The sequence below is a fragment of the Dipodomys spectabilis genome, unplaced genomic scaffold (genome assembly GCF_019054845.1).
Source record: "Dipodomys spectabilis isolate Male_0828 unplaced genomic scaffold, ASM1905484v1 ptg000076l, whole genome shotgun sequence".
Classification (NCBI taxonomy): Eukaryota; Metazoa; Chordata; class Mammalia; order Rodentia; family Heteromyidae; genus Dipodomys; species Dipodomys spectabilis.
This window is the reverse complement of record NW_024870753.1, coordinates 6,383,713-6,402,880: the sequence shown is the minus strand read 5'-3', so window position 1 is coordinate 6,402,880 and position 19,168 is coordinate 6,383,713. Positions and strand designations below refer to the sequence as shown.

Below are 19,168 nucleotides of genomic sequence, written 5' to 3'. Positions count from 1 at the left end.
CTACCACTGAGCCAACTTCCCAGCCCCCTTCCATGGTTTTGCTGCCTCCCTACCTCTGAGGGCGGGCTGCCATGGTTAGAAGCCAGCCACAAAGCAGTTTCCATGACATCATGGGCGGCAGCGGCCGACACCTCTAGGAGCTCTGAGACTCAGTTCTCTCCAAGACTCACAGAGTGGGTATGACAGGCTCACCTCAGCTTTCTGACTCCGTAGAGCAGTTACCACAGGCTGTGAGCAGGTCTCAGCCTCGGGCCCTTTTGTCCCTCTTTCTCCTGTATAAAAGATTCCATTTATCTTCTTTCCCTAGGATGTGTTCCCACCCTGCCCTTGCCTTCTTCATAATAAACCAGGATCAGAATTAAATTAAATTTCACTATTTAAAACACATTATGTCTCCAAGCTGGCGTTGACTGGGTAAGGGCTTGGGAAATGTCAATAGACGTCAAAGTCAATCAGTGAATTCGTGAAAGGCCAGTAGTTCTCTTTAGGAGAATCAGGGTAGCGCTCTACCACTTGAGCTTTGGAGCTACTTCCAGTTTTCTGGTGGTTAATTGGCAATGAGTCTCATAGACTTTCCTGCTGGAGCTGGCTTTGAACCATGATCCTCAATCTCTTCCTCTTGAGTAGCTTGGATTATAGGCATGGACCACTAGCGCTGGACTCCTGACTTTTTAAAATAACCATAAACATCTTTTGTAAGATTATTTATTTATGGTACGAGAGGTTGAATTTATCACCTCACACTTGTTAAGTATATACTGTCACTTGAGCCATGTCTCCAGACCTTTTTGGTGTTGGTTAATTTTGAGGTGTGGGGGGGGGTCTCACTTTATGATTGGTCTAGTCTGAACTGAAACTACATGTGCTTATCTGTGCTGCTGTGACTGACAACCCCCATCTCCATCTCTTAATTAGCTAGGATTACAAGCTTAAGCCGCTGTGCTTGGTTTTTTATTTTGACATAGGGTTTTGCTTTTGGCTTGGACCATGATCTTCCTATTTATTTATTTAGGTCGGTCATGGGGTTTGAACTCTGGGCTTGGGCTCTGTCCCTGTGCTCTTCAGCTCAAGGTGAGCGCTCTACCACTTCTGCCACAGCGCCACTTCTGGTTTTTGATTGGTTTATCAAAACCAATCCTGCCGGGGCTGGCTTTGAACTGCAATCCTCAGATCTCAGCCTCCTGAGTAGCTAGGATTCAGGCATGAGGCACTGGTGCCCAGCTTGATCTTCCTATTTATATAACTCACTGTACCTGGGATATGTAAGAGATTTTGGTCTGAAGTTTGTCTTTGTCTGGTTTTGATGCTAAGGTTCTCTAGAAAACAAGCAACCAGGGCTGGGAAGGTAGCTCAGTGGTAGAGCACTTGCCTTGCATGCATGAGGCCCTGGGTTTGATTCCTTAGCACCACATAAGCGAAAAGAAAAAAGCCGGAAGTGGCACTGTGGCTCAAGTGGTAGAGTGCTATCCTTGAGCTGAAGAGCTGAGGGACAGCACCCAGGCCCAGAGTTCAGGCCCCATGATCTGACCAAAAAAAAAAAAAAGAAGAAGAAGAAGAAAAGAAAAGAAAACAAGCAACCACATGCATGCACTACTGTAATCCAGCTTTTGATTGGTTGAGATGTGTATCTCCAGAACTTTTTGCCTAAGCTGGCCTTACATCTTGATCCTCTCAATTTCTGTCTCCCAGGAAGCTAAGAATCTTGGCATAATGTTCCTGGCTTGACTAAGCATTTTTGTTAAGATTCTGGGGCTGCTCTGGTGGCCACCTCCTGCCAGCTCCTCTTTCCTCTCTAGTCCTCTGTAGTCTCTCCAAATTGCCCCACCAAAGGTGATCCTGAAGGAAAGGGGGGCAGTTTTCTGGTGGATGGGTTTTGATGACAAGTTAAGAAGCTGTCCTTTGACTATGGAGGAATGTTCAGTGTATATGTATTTGTTTCACTTCTTGGACATAGATTTTGCCAAGCTAATGTGAAATTTGGGGGAAATTGTAAATCTCACCTGCAGCCATCGTGAATGGGATTCGTGAGTGCCCTCATGTAACAAGCTGCAGAGACATGGCTGGCCCTGCCCCCCACGCCGGCGCGCAGCTCTGCTCAGTGCCCCTTGACTGGTGAGATTGGGAAAAATGACTTCCAGCCCTGCCTGATAGCCAAAGATTCTTCCCTTCTCATCCTTTCAAGGGACTCTTTCTCTGTCATCTTGCAGTTTCCTCTTCTTTGTGTGCGATCACTACCTAGGCGAAGACTTGGGAGGAAGGCTCTCCAGCTCTGTGGAGCCCTCACTGTGCATCTCTCTCCTACAGACTCTAGGTGCCGGGGCCTCCCATCTCTGCCTGCTTGCCTCTCAGAGATCGGTAGATGATGCCTGGGTTCTCTCTTGCTGCACCCTTTCTTGATTATAAACTGGGATCATCCAAGAGTTCAACTTAGTTGTTTCCCATCTCTCTGGGATCACTGCCCACTGTTGCCCAGTGTCTTCAAGATTGTTTAAACCTGTCCTGTCTCATCTTTTAGAAGGCAGAAGAGTGAATTCAATTGTTATTACTCCATTGGGTCAATGGTAGAAATTGATTTTTCTCCTCTCTCCGGTTAATCTTTCCTCTCTTCTGCATTCCTCCTCTCCATCTAGACCCTGCATCCTATACTGCAGTGCTTTGGTCCTTTCATCCGCCCCTTCTAGCTTCTGAATCCCCAGAATCAGCCCCAGCTCTTGCTTTTCTCCTCACTTCCGCATCTGCCTCAGTCCTGTATTACTCTGCCTCTGTCCCAGGAAACCCGCACTGATTTCACCTCCACTCCCATCCCCTCTATCTGTCTTTCCAAGGACACTGCTAGGATGGAGAGCATTCCTCTCCATCTCAGTGGTGGGTAGAGGCTGACAGCATTGGAATCGGGCAGCCCTCGCTCTCTGTTCCAGCCCTGCCACCCCTTACTGTCACTTGGGCAAATGACTTAAGCTTTCCTGGGCCTCACAATCTTTGTGTGTAAGATGACGATGACAGCATCTATTGTGTGAAGTCACTGCAAGGATTAAGTGAGATAAGAACACAGAAAGGGACTAACTCCAAACGTTACAGTGTAATAGATGCTTAGTAAACATCAGTGATTATTGCTTTTGTTCGACAGAGCTCTGTCTCCCCCAGGCAGGAAACTATCAAGAATACCTGGGACCAAATCTGCCATCCCTGGACCATCCCTGAGCAGTGGCTCCTGATGGAAAACATCACCAAGACTTCTGAGGATAAGTGTTGGTGCTCAGAGGGAGGGAAAGAAGCAGTCCCTCACCAAGGACCAACAAATAGTAGCTGCTGAGCCCTGCTCATCACAGCCGCTCTTTTCAGGCCTTGTCATATACATCAACAGCCCCCGTGCCGGTGGGGAGAGAAGCCAGCTTAGCTTGCTGGTTTGGGCTAGCCTAGGACAGCTCCCTGGTGCTCTGACCACCACCCCTCTTGCCCTGCAGGCTAAATGGGTGCTGTGGGAGACATAGAACAGAGCTCTCCCACCCCGTTCACCGCCCCTGGCTGCTGCTCTACCTTCACTCCCAGCACAGCCCACATCCTGCGGCTTAACCACAGCCTGCCTCCGGCTGTGAGAGAGGGCAGGGATGGTGGCTCTCTCCACTTCCCCAGCCCGGCTCAGCTGCTCTTCCTGACAGCTGGTGGAAGCCAACCCCAAACCCCTCCTGCCCTTACGCCTTCCCTGTGCTCTCCTGAGACCCCAGCTGCCTTTCATGGCCTGCTTCTCTCTTACTCGTTTTATGAACTGACAACTCTACGAAGGGCCCAGCAGTCACACTCTCTGCCATGTTCTCTAAGTCAAACTTCCTCTGTCTCTATCTCTCTCTCTCTTTCTCTCTCTCTCTCTTTCTCTCTCATTATTCCTGCCTGGGTAAACTTCAGATCACTTGGCATCATACCGCAAGCACTGAAGTTAGTCAGAAGTGGGGAGAACCTGAGAGGTCTTAGGAAACAGGCGAGCCTCTGAGAATGTTCCAGAAAAGAGGGACAGTAACTAGGTAGGGTTCCAGCATTCTGGAAGTCGGGGCAGGGGACATGGGAAGTTCAAGGACAGGCTGGGCTATATTAGTGAGACTCTGTGGCTCATAAAAGACAAGACAGCAACTCTTCCAGCCAGCCAAATATACTTTATTGCTTTTCTCCGTTGGTGGTGGGGAACCCCGTGCATTAGCAGTGATGCACATCATAACACCCACGGGCCTGCCGTGAAGGCCAGCTACCGGGGCTCCCCTGGCTCTGAGTCAGGACCTGTGAACGGGGCAGGAGCTCTGCCAACATTCATCCAGGAAATCCCCCCCCCCCCCCAAGCAGCTGGAAAAGCAGAAAGCTATATGCATGGAAGTGTTAGGAAATGAGGGACAAATGGTAGACAAGAAAAGGGGGGAATAGAGACAGGAATAATATCCACGAGGGAAGGCAGGAGGTGACAGGGAGTCAGGGACATAAATATCCTGACAAGAAGGCATGTGGGGTGTGAGGGCCTCCCTCACCGGGAGGTTTCCAGGAACAGCAAGACAGCAATGTTCTAGAACTGGTCACCAGCAGCAGAGAAGGCAGGAAGGAGGGAGCCAGGGGAGCCAGGGGCAAGGCTGTGGGGTGGGAGTTCACCAGGAGGCTGAAGACCAATTCTCTTGTGGCAGCCAAGACGTGTCCAGGGGACAGGGCATAGCAGGGTGCCCAGGCCAGACCCGGGCCTGGGAGGCCGTGTCTTCTGCGCAGTCAGATTCCTCTCTGATTCAGCCCAGAGTACAGGTCCCGCTGGCCTTTGCGGATGGGCTGGGAGTAGAACAGAGAGGGTTAGTGGGGTGGAGGAAGTGGATCGGGAGGAACAGAAGCACTAGGGCTCTGGCTGCAGCCTGGTCAAAGGGGGCTGGGTTCTATCAGGAGGCAGGCTTGACATGTAACTGGGCAAGGCCTCCTAGGTGAGCCTCAGTTCTCCCGCTCAAAGGGGGAGCGAGCCTAACCAGGCCCTTGGTTGGTTACCTGCATCTCTAGGGACTCTTGTTAGGGTTCAATGGAGTCACTCATGGGAAGGTAAATACCAGATGCTTGTCTGGCACTCAATACATATTTGCTGAGCGGATTCAGGTATGATAGGATCTTTAACACCCCAGGAACCATGAAAACAGTCTGTGAACCTCCCCAAGGCTGAGCATCTACCCTTCAGTTACCCAATCAGAGGTAGCAGCAGCAGCAGGAGGGGCGGGGTGGGGGTGGGGGTGGGGGAGGCATGGCAGGAAGCTTTGGCTGTGTACCAGTCAAGTGTGCTCACGTCTTAATAACTAGCTCGCGGCAGCAGTGCACGCTGGTGGAACTGGAGTCTATCTATCCAGTTAGAATTTGCTTGTATTGCATTTTCCACGGCTGTATCTCTCAGCCAATGAATAAACCTCAGAGAGGGGACCATCCACCGCTCCCCCCACACCTCCCCTGCATTGGAAGCCTTTGAGATGGTTCGGATCTGCCATGAAGGAGGGGGGGGCACATGGGACCCCCGAGGGATGAGATGGCCAGTCTCCCCTGTCCCCACTTCCCCTGGGTCCCCCCCCATCTCTGTCCCGTTACCTCATAGTCTGGGTTGGGCACAGGTGGGGGCCTCTCCTTGTTTTGTCCTGCAGAGGAAGGAAAGGAAGACCCCAATTTTACAGTGCTGAGGACAGCCCCAGGCTGGCAGGTCCCCCTTCTCCCCTCCCTGCTCCATCCAGCCCCCCTTTCTCTCCTTTTTCTACCTCACGAAGAACCTCTATTTTAATCTCATTATTTGTGACTTCCCTCAGCTCAGGTCCTCCAGTGGTGTCTTTGGCTGGGGGAAGGGAAAGGACAAGGCAGGTACTACTCCCTTCCCCCCACCCCCCAGTCTCTTCCCACAGTGCAGGGGTGGAGCTGGATGGCTGCAGGGTGCTGGCAGGTGTTTGCAGAGGCCAGCTCATGGATGCAGAGGAAGTGAGATCTTGGTATCCCAGTGAATGCTCTAGAGAAGCTGTTTCTAGGCCGAGGCTGGATGCGCTCTGGCAAGAGTATCCTCCGACCCAGTTCTATGTCTTACCCCTGGGTCTGCCCCCTGCACCGGCCCCTCGAGTCACAGGTTTGGCCTTGGCCTTTCTGTTCTTGCTCCAGTAATAGACCAGCATCAGCAAGCCCAGAGTAACGCAGATGTCCACTATGATGATCGTGACCAAGGCCATCAGGTCTACCTCCACGCAGTTGTCGCATACTGCAGGGGATGATGGGGTGGGGCAGGAGGGGAGAAATGAGGAGTCTCTGAGAAGAGGAAGGAACACTTGAGGCCAAGTCTCCCCTTCTCCCCTCAACATGTACACACTCGCCGTGCCAGGGCTCTCCCCTGCCGAGTGCTCATCCCTGCCTAGCGACAGCAAACAAGTTATGGCTATGGGTAGAGGGGGTGGAGCCAAGCTGTTCTGGGTTCAAGTCTCAGCTCCATTGCTTACTAGTTGTGGGAATTGTGAACTGGGTTTCCAACCCATAAAGTCCTCATCTACGACAACAATGACAAAAGTGGGCATAAAATGGTATGTCAACGACATGGCCATCGGGAGGATGACGTGAAGAAGTCCTTGGCCTGTGCAGGGACTTCAGTACAGTGCCACAGACTTCATGAGCATTGAGTTAATGTGAGCTCGCATTGCTATGAGGTTTATTATGCCTCTCTTAGGACTTTTTAAAAAATTGTGGCTTTGAGTCTCCCTGGCAAGTCCTCCTGAAGAATGTATCTCTGAATAAAACATCAGATAAACTGAGGCTCGTGTCACATAATTCTGGGTGTGATGTAATAAAAATAACAGAAGCCTGTCACGGAGGGAAAGTTATTTGCATTAGTTAATTAATAATTGAGTTTTAGTACTGGGATTTGAACTCAGGACCCTGTGCTTGCCAGCCAGTCCTTATTACCATGTGAGCCAGTCCTTATTACCATGTGAGCCACCCCTCAACCTTTTTCTGCCTTAGTTCTTTTTGGGGGATAGGATCTCACTTTTTGGCCTGGACCAGGTGTGGACTTCAATTCTTTCACTTATACTTTCTGAGTAGCTGGGATTACAGGCATGTACCACTGTACCAGGCTAGGAACTTATTTTATTTATTTTTATTTATTTATTTGTCAGTCATGGGGCTTGAACTCTGGGCCTGAGGGCTGTCCTCAGCTCTTCAGCTCAAGGCTAAAGCTCTACCACTTGAGCGACAGTGCCACTTCCAGTTTTCTGGTGGTTTATTAGAGATAAGAGTTTCACGCACTGGGCGCTGGTGGCTCACACCTGTAATCCTAGCTACTCAGGAGGCTGAGATCTGAGGATCGCAGTTCAAAGCCAGCCCAGGCAGGAGAGATCGTGAGACTCCTATCTCCAATAAACCACCAGAAAACCGGAAGTGGCACTGTAGCTCAAGTGGTAGAGCGCTCGCCTTGAGCTGAAGAGCTGAGGACAGCGCCCAGGCCCAGAGTTCAATCCCCACGACTGACAAGAAAAAAAAAAAAAAAAAAAAAGAGTTTCACGGACTTTCCTGCCTGGGCTGGCTTTGAACCGCGATCCTCAGATCTCAGCCTCCTGAGTAGCTAGGATTACAGGCATGAGCCATTGGAGCCCAGCTAGGAACTTATTTTAGACCTAACACTGACTAAGGTTATCCAGATAGCCCATGCTGGTGTTCAATCAACTTTCTAGAAAGTACTGATGCTGTGTGGCCCCACAGAGCCCAAGACTGAGTGAAGGATAGCGCGTTGAAACACCTGGAGATGGCACACTGGTTTGGGAAAATCCTTACCTTTAGCTTTCAGGTAGAGGTATTGTTTCTTTGGTGAGTTACTTAAGTAGCACACATAGTAACCACTGTCATCCATTTCTGAAAATGACGGCAGTACGAGTTGCTCTTCCTTATCGGGTAATACTACATCATTTTTTTCCCATTTTAGTGAGCCAGATTCAGGATCCAGAGGACAGGTCAGTGTTACCCTGCTTCCCGAGATGGAGACTTCATATTCTTTAAGCTCTGAGGAATGGGAGAGAGGAGAAGAGAAGTGGTTTATTTCTCATTGCTTAGGGTTCGTCCCCTTCATTGCTGACTAAATTCCTCATAATCAAGATCAGACATCTTTTTTTTTTCTTTTTTTTGTCGGTCGTGGGGCTTGAACTCTGGGCCTGGGGGCTGTCCCTGCACTCTTCAGCCTCAAGGCGAGCGCTCTACCGCTTGAACCACAGCGCCACTTCCGGTTTTCTAGTGGTTAATTGGAGATAAGAGTCTCACTGACTTTTCTGCCCAGGCTGGCTTTGAACCATGATCCTCAGATCTCAGCCTCCTGAGTAGCTAGGATTACAGGCGTGAGCCACCAGTGCCTGGCGAGATCAGACATCTTTTATCTCATTCAATATGCTTTAATCTGCTATTTTTTCAAAATGATGTGATAAACTTTATATATTTTAGTGGGATTGGTTCTTCCAGTAAAATATGCTGATGGCTCATGCCTGTAATTCTAAAGACTCAGGAGGCTGAGATCTGAAGATCATGGTTCAAAGCCAGTCTGGGCAGGAAAATCCATGGAACTATTATCTCCGATTAATCCCTATAAACCCAGAAGTCGTACTGTGGCTCAAAGTGGTTGAGTGCTAGCCTTGAGAGAAAAAGGTCAGGGAAAGTGCACAGGTCCTAAGTTCAAGCCCCACGACTAACAAAAAAACAAAACAAAACAAAACCAAAAAAACCCTCTAACCAGACAATAACAACAACAACAACAAACCAACAATAACAAAAACCAAAACCAAACAGCTCCATTTTGCATGAACTCTGGGTATAATAAACTCTCTTTATTTTTTGTTGTTATTGGAGGGACCATTGGTGTGAACATCTGAAATCCACTAATAATCCATGGAGGTCACCAGTGGGATCACCCACTCCCATCGCAGGCAGCTTTGTCCTGCAGGTGGAGTTGGTGGTCCATCCATATTTCATAAAACATTTGTGGCTGGCCCCCTGGGAAGTGTTGGACTATGCCAGAGTCTGGACACAGCAACCAGGAGAGGGGAGGGCGGTATACTTAGAGACAGAATACTACTGAGTAAAGAACATGAAGTTTTGTGTTTGAATCGGATTTGCCCTGGGCTGCATGAACAAGGACAAGGCACTTAATCTCTCTGAGCCTGCTTCTTTCAAAAAAAAAATCTATTAATTGAGGCAGGGACTCGCTATGTGGTTAAGACTGGTCTTGAACTCTCCATCCTCCTGCCTCAGTCTCCTGAATGCTAGGGTCACAAGTGTGCAGCACCTCTACACTCAACTTGTTTCCTCTGGAAGAGAAGATAAAACTCCCACCTCACAGGGTTTTATGAGAATGAAGCGGGTTCTCAGGGGGACAGGGGCTGACACACAGCAGGTGCTCATGGAGAGCGTTAGTGTCTTGCCTCTTTTCCTTCTTGGGGCTCTGCCAACGCTGACACAACTGAGCTTGGATCCAGCTGCTCAGGCAGCCGCCTGATTAAGACAACACAGACCATAAACAAGGCCTTCTCTGCTTGCCAACGACTGGGAGTTGATGAAGGATGATGCATATTACGTGGACTTAATGTTTTGCAGGATTTTTTTTTTTTTTAGAAATGTTGCACGAACCCAGAAACCATAAATCAGACAAAGCTAAAAGTAAACAGGCATTATACTCTACTTGGTAGGTCTTTCTGGAAAACCAATAAGTGTAAACAAAATTGCTGACGACTTTGACTGGCACGGTACATTAGCAGAGCTTAGATATACACGTTCCTACAAGGACCTCAATGCCTATACTTAGAAATGGATGTGTTCCCACAGGGTTTACACACCTCCCTGGCATTTCATAATGATTAGGATGTAAGCAATCTCATTTGCATAATAGTATCATGTAAATCTGCATTAATCCTCTATGATTGGAATTAATTATCCTCTAATCTGTAGAATCAGGGTGTTAGAAGAAATAGATGAGGAAATTCAAGAAAGGCAATATCTAGAAGATGCATGCTCGATAGACTTTAATGCTTACCCTCTTTAGTCAATGTGTTGTGTATATAACAACAGCTAGGTTCCACCTCCTGCCTTCTGTACATCAGATAATGTTCTAAAGACCTCGCTGCGTTGCTCATTAAATCCTGATTTGTTTTACACAGGATGATGGAATGACACAGAAAAATTTAATTCAGCAAGTAGGGCATTGAGGCAGGATTCAAACACTGTACCTCAGCCTCAGTGTTAGACTTATCTTCTCTGCCTAAAAGATTCCTCTCCCCTAAAGTACAAGCGAATTCTAGGATCCTCAGCTCAGGAATCCCAGCTCCTCCCCCAGAAGCCTTTCACAACAGCCTAGAGAACTGCCATCTTCCCCCTCTTTATACTTCACTTTATTCTGCATTCATTCCCATCATCGCATCTAGTCCCATCAACACACTATATTGCCAAGCAGACGAGATCATTTCTGTGGAGAAGGAGTCATTCAACAAAATGTTCATTGAATCTCTAGTATGGACCAGACTGGGCACCAGGGAAAATAGATACCATTTCTACCTTTAAAGAACTCATGGTTTATACAAAAACACATGGATGCGCCGACACACACCCCCACTTGTGTGTTTTTCCCTGACGACAAAGGATACATACGTGCATAGCCATAGTCAGACATGAGGGCTAGCAACAAATCCAGGCCCCTCTCCTATAGAGTCTTTTGAAAGATGAGTGGATTTCCCATCTCTTAGTTCTGGTTCTTAGTGTTCACTACTGGGATTGTCCCCAGGGCCATCTTGTCCCACACTGGAAAAGGTTGTATAGAATGAAAATTCTCTTACCACTTTCTTCAGGGTCTGCAAAGGAAATGATAAAAAGCCATTAGCAACCTTCCCATTAGCAGGTGAGTTTGAGTCCTGCCCCATCTGGTTAGGACCCTTCCCTCCAGCGTTAGAAAACAATGGATCTTCATGTTTCCTTGGCTGCATCGGTGAGATGCTTGGGACCTTGTGCTCTTCATTAACTATCTGATGGCTGCATCGGATGAGATGCTTGGGACCTTGCGCTCTTCATTAACTATCTGATGGCTGTGTGCAGAAGTGGCTGCTCGGGGCGCCACATGTTTGGTTGTGTGGCAGGAAGTGGCTACTTTCCACAACATTAGTTCCTTCAGTTTGCAGTGGCTGAGTGGACAGAGAAGCTTCCAGAATGGGGTAACTCCAGGGTCTACTGCTCCTCTGTGCCTGAGTAAATCAAGCTGGGGCATGTGTACACATGAACGCGCACATTCAGAATGCTCAGACACTTGATTTTGACCTGCATCCCAAAGCTGCCTGGGAATCACTCAAGGATGCCAGAACGAGTGCATTCTAGATGGCCACACACCCTCTACAGAAGCCCAGGGAAGGAAAGTCTGTGAGACTCTTTTATTTTATTTTTTGTCAGCCATAGGGCTTGAACTCAGGGCCTGGGCTCTGTCCCTGCGCTCTTCAGCTCAAGGCTAGTGCTTCACCACTTGAGCCACAGCACTACTTCCGGTTTTCTGTGGTTTATTGGAGATAAGAGTCTCATGGCCTTTCCTGCCTGGGCTGACTTTGGACCGTGATCCTCAGATCTCAGCCTCCTGAGTAGCTAGGATGACAGGCATGAGTCCCTGGTGCCTGGGGTCTATGAGACTCTTATCTCCAGCAAACCACTCAGAAAACGGGAAGTGGTGCTGTGGCTCAAGTGGTAGAGCACTTGCCTTGAGCTGAAGAGCTGAGGGTCAGTGCTCAGGCTCAGAGTACAAGGCCCACAACTGACCAAAAATGGTAATGACACACCAAATGGTAAATGAAAACTGTTGGTATTATCAACTTGCCAATAGTCTCCAGTTTTCTTATTAAGACTTGGTGTTTCCTGAGGTCTCTGTTGATTCCCTCTTTGGGGCTAGATTTCTGATGAAAGAGCAAAGGACCAAGGCAGAAGCCTCTTACTGGTCTCTGGGGAAGTGCAGTGGGAGGCCCAGAGAAACTTCATTCACAAATGCAGTCAGTTCTGAGGCCGTCTGCCCCTTGTGTGACTGCCATAGTGTGACCTAGGTGGTAGAACAGAGCTTTCCGCACACCGACGCCCTACAGGGTAACCTGAATAGGTAGGCAGTTGTAACACAATGGTGAGGATTTGTGTATCTCAGCATAGAAAAGATACAATGAAAGTAGTCGGTGATACAAAATTTTCTGCTCCATTAAAATCCTATGAGGACCAATGCTGTTTATCCAGTCTTAGTTGACAGAAACATTGTTACTTGGCATGTGGCTGTGCCAAGAATGTTGGTTTCTTAACAAAGAAAGAAAGCATATCTTACCTTCCTGTCCCCAAGTGCCAACTGGAAAATAGAGAAGAACAATAGAGTTAGTACATATTGTTAATGCCTGCAACACTCACGCATTATCGAATATCTAAAGTCCTTCTCAGGCTCTACTGGTTTATAGTAATTTCTGTACTTCAAAAAAAAAATGATAAGAATAAAGAGAAGAAGTAGCGGAGAATGCAGTAAAAAAATGCAATGTATATGGATGAAATTAAGAAGAGTGAGGGAAGGGGTGGGTAAGAGAAGGGTAAGTGACAATGTTGAAAGGGTTCCCTTGAGCAAGACATATTGTATTCATAAACTGCTTTGTTAAACGGCAATGCCTTTGAACAGCTACTGAAAGGTAATAATAAAAAGAAAAAAAAAACAGAAAAAAATTTTAAAGTGATGTTTAAACTGGACATCAGTGGCTTGTGCCTGTGATCCTATCCACTCAGGAGCCTGAGATCTGAGGATTGCTATTTGAAGTTTCCCCATCCCCCAGCAGAAAAGGGTGTGAGATACGTTCCAATTGATCGGCCAGAAGTGGAGGTGTGGTTTAAGTGGTAAAGCTGCAGCATTGAGAGAAAAAAGCTAAGAGACAGATGTTCAGGCTCCAGCACCAGGAAACTCCCACCCCCAAAGGAAAAAAAAGAAGAAAAAAGAAAAGAAAGTGACTTTTACTACTGGGTCTTGACCATGAATTTGGAATCATTTCAGGAAGAAACAGAATAAGGAAACGTCTAGCCTATAACACGGAACACATGCTATTCAACAAATAAAACTTAGAAAAAGTTGAGGCAGCTTTTAAGGTGACTACAGAAAGCATAAATGAGTTTTATAAACCAGTTTCCATTTTGAAAAGTTGTCTCTGACTGAGGAAGAGAAACAAGTTCTTGGTTGCATACAAATACTGACGTTCTTGTTCTGTCTCTGTCAAATGTCTCAATTTTTTCCATTTGTTTTCTGCTTAAGTCAGAGGAGAAAATGTCTGAAACCCCAATTGCTCATCAACTAGAGTCTGGGTATTGAGAACTGAAGGCATTTATCCTGGGTCCTCTGGGTCAACAATAACTTCTATTCATGACACTGATTAGTTTCCCCTTATTGCCTGAGATTTTGATGTTTACCAACAGCCTCTACAGTAGATGAGACATTCTCCCATCCCCAGACAGACTGGGCACATTTTCATGATGCCATATTTCTAGAAATGTGTTCCTTGGACTAGTCACAGGTAAATAAGCTTGGAACATATTACAAATATAGACTCTTACAGAGTGTGGTGGCACATGCCTGTAATCCTAGCACTTGAGAGTCTGAGACAGAGGAAACTGGAATTCAAGGTCAGCCAAGGTTACACGGTAAAACCCTGTATCAAAGACAAACAAACAAAACCCAGAGGGAATCTCCTGAAAGAGACTTCATTTTAACAGGGGTGGGTGGGTGTTGTGTGTGTGAGAAGTTGGCAATGAAGCAGGAAGTGGAGAAATCATGGCGGCTGCTGTGACATGAGAGTTCTGGCTACAATTGCATCGTCTGGGACTTTGATATAAAAGCATCATGAGCCATTTTGCCTTAGTTAGTGCAGTTGTCCCAAGCCCAGGCATGAATAGACACAGTTCTGGTTTTCTTTGTCAGCTTCAGCACTTACTAACAGCATGATTTGAAAGAAGCTATTTAACTCATTTCATCTGTAAATAGGCAGCAATGGAAGGGTTGACTCCTGCCTAATTCCCCAGGTCAAGCAAAGCACCAGGTGCACGCTCACGTGCTTGTCTGCAGGAAGGTCATTCTGACCTTGGCCCCCAGGAGACCATAGCCCTTCACCCCAGGTGAGCATTCCACTCTGGGCCTGGTCCAGGACACTGCCCTTGGCCTCCAAGAGACCATAGCCCTTGTTTTATTTTTCTGCTTCCATGTGAGGATCTATATAAGCTAACCCCCAATCCAGTCCCTCACACAACTTCCAAACCCATGGGAAGCTCTGTGCCTTTGCTGGCAATAAACAGTCCTAGCCTACTGACGAATGAGTTCGGCCTATTCCTTTTCCATTCTCCTCCATTTTCCTAACAGCAGTAAGGGTTCAATCACTGAACACATACAAAGAATAAATGGCAATGCTTCTTTGCATCATTTATCTCACCCATGCTATGCCAATATCCTCGGATAGTTATCATTTTAGATCTACCTCTCTTCAAGAAGGACTGAACTCATTGAAAGTTCTTGGTTCCCACCAGAAAGACTGAACATTAGATACTAAATTTGCTACACCCTGGGCAGAGTTCAGGTTCAACAATCTGTCTCCTCCAAACACTGGCTCTGCTAATCTCTCTGTGTTAGTTCTTAAAGTTGGTTAGCTTACTGCCAGACAATCTTGCTCTTGCTGGCAGAGAGACCTCTGTTCTGAATTGATACGATCATCCCAACTTCCCTTCATTGGCTGCTCCTGGAATGGTCCCCTGGTACCTTGGCTTTTGTTGTTTTGTTTCCTCCAGCTCTAATCCTCCATCCCCTTCAAGCACAAACAGTTCCTTTCCTCTCCTGGTGTGTGAGGGTCTTTGGTATCTTGTCTGGTTGTTCCAGGTGAGGCTGTGAGCCTTCTGGGGGCCTGGGGAAACCTGCCCTTTCCTCATTCCATCCTACTTACCTGCTAGGAGGCAGAGGCCCACGATGCTCCAGGAAATGCTCCACCGCATCCTTCTCCCGCTCTGCTAAGATGGCGGAGATGAGTCGGCCTATCACTTCTGTAAAGGAAACCAGACAACAACATTTTCAAAATAGCCACCGGATCTAAGGACCTAGGACCCAGTGTTTCCAAGGCTGGGAAGAAAAGGGGGGCTTTCTGTAAGAGGAGACTCACCATTGTCTGAAGCAGACACCTGAGTCAGGGCTGGGAGGCGGGTTTCTGAGCCCCACACAGGAAGTACATAGAGGCCCACAGGAGTCTACGTCACTTGGCAAGGTTCAAGGCAGAGGCCCCACAACCTCCCGGTGAGGGCTTGGCAAACACAGAAAATGCTGTGGAAAGTACTGCTGCTTGGTGGTCCAGGCCAAGCACATCCTGGCCTCTTTTCTCCATCTGCAACAGAAAGAGGGAGAAGCACTGAGCACTAGAGACTTTGTTTCTTTATGGTGCTTAGGCCGTGCAACAGCAGGATAGAGCCACCTCATTAACCAGAGCTTTTAGTTTGAAAGTATATGTTGGTTTAAGATTGTGGCATGAGTCAGGCATACCTGTACTCATACCTGTAATCTTAGCTACTCAGGAGGCTCAGAGCTGAGGATGGAGGTTTGAACCTAGCCTGGGCAGGAAAGCCCATGAAACTCTTATTTCCAATTAGCTACCAAAAAGCTGGAAGTGGAGCTGTGGCTCAAGTGGTAGAGCGCTAGCCTTGAGCTGATGAGCTGAGGGACAGCGCCCAGGCCCAGAGTTCAGCCCCCATGACCGACAGAAAAAAAATAGATAGACCCATATATTCATGACATGATTAAGCCCTGTGGATGAAGAAAGGAAATATGAACAAGAAGCAGACAGCTTCCAGAGAGGGGTGACCTTAAGAAAGGACGCTGGCGGCATGGAGGCTGGGAGGAGGGGGACCCTCATCGGTTCTCTCCTCGCTTGGGCGCCACAGTACCAAGTAACAGTTCTTAGTTTCAGACACACGTCACACCCTGAGCACAGTGGCCTTTCTTGTTTGGTATTGCATCTGAATTGATGCCTCAGCTGTATCCTCAAAAGGCAGTTAGTTCTGTTGATCCATCCAGCTGTCAGCGTCAGGGCAGTGTTGTGTACAGCTGTATTTCCACCGACATATCTTTTTTCAGACTTGAATCTGACTGAGCCCAGGTCTAGCTTACTCTACCGGTTTGCAAGGTGTGACCTGCAACTCAAGGAAACTTCTTAGAAATGCAAAATTTGGAGTCTTATCCAGCTCAGAATCAGCAACTGTCAGGGCAGGACCAGCAATCTGTTCAGTGGAAACAATGCCCACTGAAAATTGAGAACAACCACTCTAAATCAGATGCCAATTAATAGGAAACCTAGAAGAATGTGTTAAACCATACCATGATGTAGACAAAATGCATATGCATACATATACACCATGAGAGACTGTCAGAATTGTAAATCAGTTCCTCCTCTCCCTCCTCCTCCTTCTCCTCTTAATCCTCCTCCTCCTTTTCTTATTTTGAGACAGGATTTTGTTCAGGCTGACCTCAAACTATTTGTGGTCTTCTTGCTTGAGCCTTCTGAAGGGTAGAATTACGGGTACGGGCATGCACTACCATGCCAGCCTTATGGCCTAGCTTGCTCCTCTCCTCTCCTCCCCTCCCCTCCCCTCCCCTCCCCTCCCTTCCCTTCCCTCCCCTTCCCTTCCCTTCCCTTCCCTTCCTCTTCCTCTTTCTTTCTCTGTTTGTGAGCCAGGATTGGGGCTTGAACTCAGGGCCTGCTGTAAGCGTTAAAAACACTAAAAGACTTTTTGCTCAAGGCTGGCATTTTAGCACGTGTGCTACCTCCTGTTCTCAGCTTTTTGCTGGCTAATTGGAGCCAGCCCAGGCAGACAAATCCAAACGACTCAATTTCCAATCAATTAATTGGCAAAAAGCTAGACTGGAGGCATGGCTCAAGTGATAAAGCATTAGTGCTAAGTGAAAGAGCTGAATGTAGAGTGTATAGACCTGAGTTCAAACCCTAGTACTGGCACTACCCAAGTTAAATAATGAATGAGCATGTTCCTAATTCTAGGTTTCAGATCACAACACAGTACCATTCTTGGTCATTCAGTTAAGAATTCAAATTTATAACACATAAATAAAAGTAAGGGACATATTCTGGAAGTTATTACTGAATTCATAATATGTTACATATGATTGATAATACACTATCAGTTTAATTTGGACGTTTGTTGTATTATAGATTCGATTTGCTTCCTTTCCTTAGTGGTGGTTCCTAGGCTTCAAACCGTGTCAGGTGGGATGCTTTCCTTCAGTGTAGACATCTCAGTCTTAGAAAAAAGTATTAGCTACAAAAACAAACCAAGTGAAAGCTGGGGCTATTTAGGTCTTCATCTTTCTGCTTTCTTTAGGGTCCACCAGAGGGCGCTCTACACTGCTGGTGTTGGGTTCAGAGAATGTGAAGCATTTGCCTATCTAGCAAATGTGCGTAGAGCCTTATTGTGTGCCTAGCATTTAGGGACAGAGAGAATTAAGACACAGGCCCTGCCCTCAAGGGACTCAGCGTAGAGCAGAGGCAGACGGATAGACAATAATGACAGCATAATGCAACCAGGGCCCTCATAACGTGTTGCAGGTGCTAAGGGAATAATTACTCTGGCTCCAGGGATCAGGGAATACTTCATGGAATGTGAACGGCAAATAAATATCAGATGGTCAATAAAGACAGATTAGTATGTACAAATACATCACAAGCAAGTAGTTTGACATTAGAAAAGAGTAAGATTCAAGGAACCTGAGAGATAGGAGAAGAGGGGCTGGATAAGTTGGCAGAGATTAGGTCACAAAAGTCTGAAATTTGTGAAAAGAGCGAATGAATATCCACATCCAAAACTCAATTAGGAGGGATCTTAAAGTAACTATGGGGGTATATACATCCTTTGTCATAGTTATGCACAAAATACTTTTCAAGGAACTTTATCTTGTGTGTGTGTGTGTGTGTGTGTGTGTGTGTGGTGTTGGTTTAAATTCAGAGTCTTGTAATGGCTAGCTTGGCACTTTACCTCTTGAGCCACGTCCCCAGACCATGGGACTTTATCTTTTAGGATTTGATTATAGGCTTCACAAAGTCATCATGCTTTTGACTTGGTAATCAGTGTTATTTAACCCCATACTTTTCTGCCTCCTTTGGATTTGTACGACTTTTAAATTTGCCCAGAAAACAAGCCGGCCCTCAAAAACATTGTGAAACAAAAAAAAAAAGAAGAAGAAAGTTCTGCCAGTTATTATAGAACTATTTGAAAGAATGCCTGCATTGTTACAATAAATACCCAGGTGACAATTATATATATGTATATATGTGTATATATGTATATATTTCTTTTAAAACTCCCATTTCCTCTGGGTTACTGCCGGGGTTGCTCAGCAGACCTTGGTGCTGGGTGAGATTTTCCCAATTCCTCCCCTTCCTGAAGCTGGGGTGGACCCTCGTTTGCTTGGACAAGCAGCTGGCTCCCTTCCCAGCCAGAAGCATTCTGCGCTAACAAGTCCAACCTGCTTGCTACCCCGAAGGCCTCAGGTCTCAAAGGGAAATGAGAGGCCGGAATGCTTGGGTGTACTCAGCACCTGGGCTGAGTGAGATCCTGAAGGAAGCTAAGTGCTCATAAGGGCCGCAGGCTCTGAGGATTTCCAGTAATACTGGGTTTTAAGATTGAGAAGCGTTTCTAGTCTGTGAAGCATTTTGAGTCAGAAGCATAGGCTTACAATGTAAAAGACTGGCAGAGTCTTTAGAAATCACTTGTTCCAGTCTCAGCTTATAGATTTAGAAATGAGAAGCTGGGCCTTGGAATAGGTAACGCCACATGGTATGTTTGCCTGGAGAGCCATTCTACTGGATAAAAACCCCAAACCCCAGGCACCTTCCATGCAGTTGATCTGCACCCAACCACCCACCTCAACTCCTTAAGATGGACTTTTGATTGGCTAATCACCCTTGTGAGTGTGTGTGTGTGTGTGTGTGTGTGTGTGTGTGTGTGTGTGTGTGTGTGTGTGTGGTGCTGGAGCTGAACTCAGGGCTAGCATGCTCTCTCTTTCTGAGCTTTTCTGCTCAAGGCTGGCATAGCTCTACCCCTTGAGCCACAGCTCAACTTCGGGCTTTTTGCTAGTTAATTGGAG

General features: G+C 47.0%; 1 protein-coding gene across 1 annotated transcript; it reads right to left on the bottom strand.

Annotated features, from left to right (window-relative positions):
- Positions 1-4,128: 4,128 nt before the first annotated feature.
- Positions 4,129-15,231, bottom strand: Cd3e (CD3e molecule). Its single transcript, XM_042683017.1, has 8 exons — positions 15,183-15,231; positions 14,970-15,066; positions 12,338-12,358; positions 10,833-10,847; positions 7,798-8,022; positions 6,068-6,235; positions 5,587-5,633; positions 4,129-4,797 (listed from the first exon to the last, which is right to left on the bottom strand). The coding sequence occupies exons 2-8, from the start codon at positions 15,016-15,018 to the stop codon at positions 4,741-4,743; spliced, it is 582 nt and encodes a 193-aa protein (XP_042538951.1). The 5' UTR covers positions 15,019-15,066; positions 15,183-15,231; the 3' UTR covers positions 4,129-4,740.
- Positions 15,232-19,168: the final 3,937 nt, after the last annotated feature.

Bases quoted from the DNA above. Each gene is read 5' to 3' on its own strand.
- Cd3e (XM_042683017.1), bottom strand. From the start codon at position 15,018: ATGCGGTGGAGCATTTCCTGGAGCATCGTGGGCCTCTGCCTCCTAGCA. The intron at 6,236-7,797 runs GTAAGGATTTTC...CATCCCCTGCAG, and splicing joins CCTCTACCTGAAAGCTAAAG to TATGCGACAACTGCGTGGAG. The intron at 5,634-6,067 runs GTAAGACATAGA...CTTCCTCTGCAG, and splicing joins TGCAGGGGGCAGACCCAGGG to GACAAAACAAGGAGAGGCCC.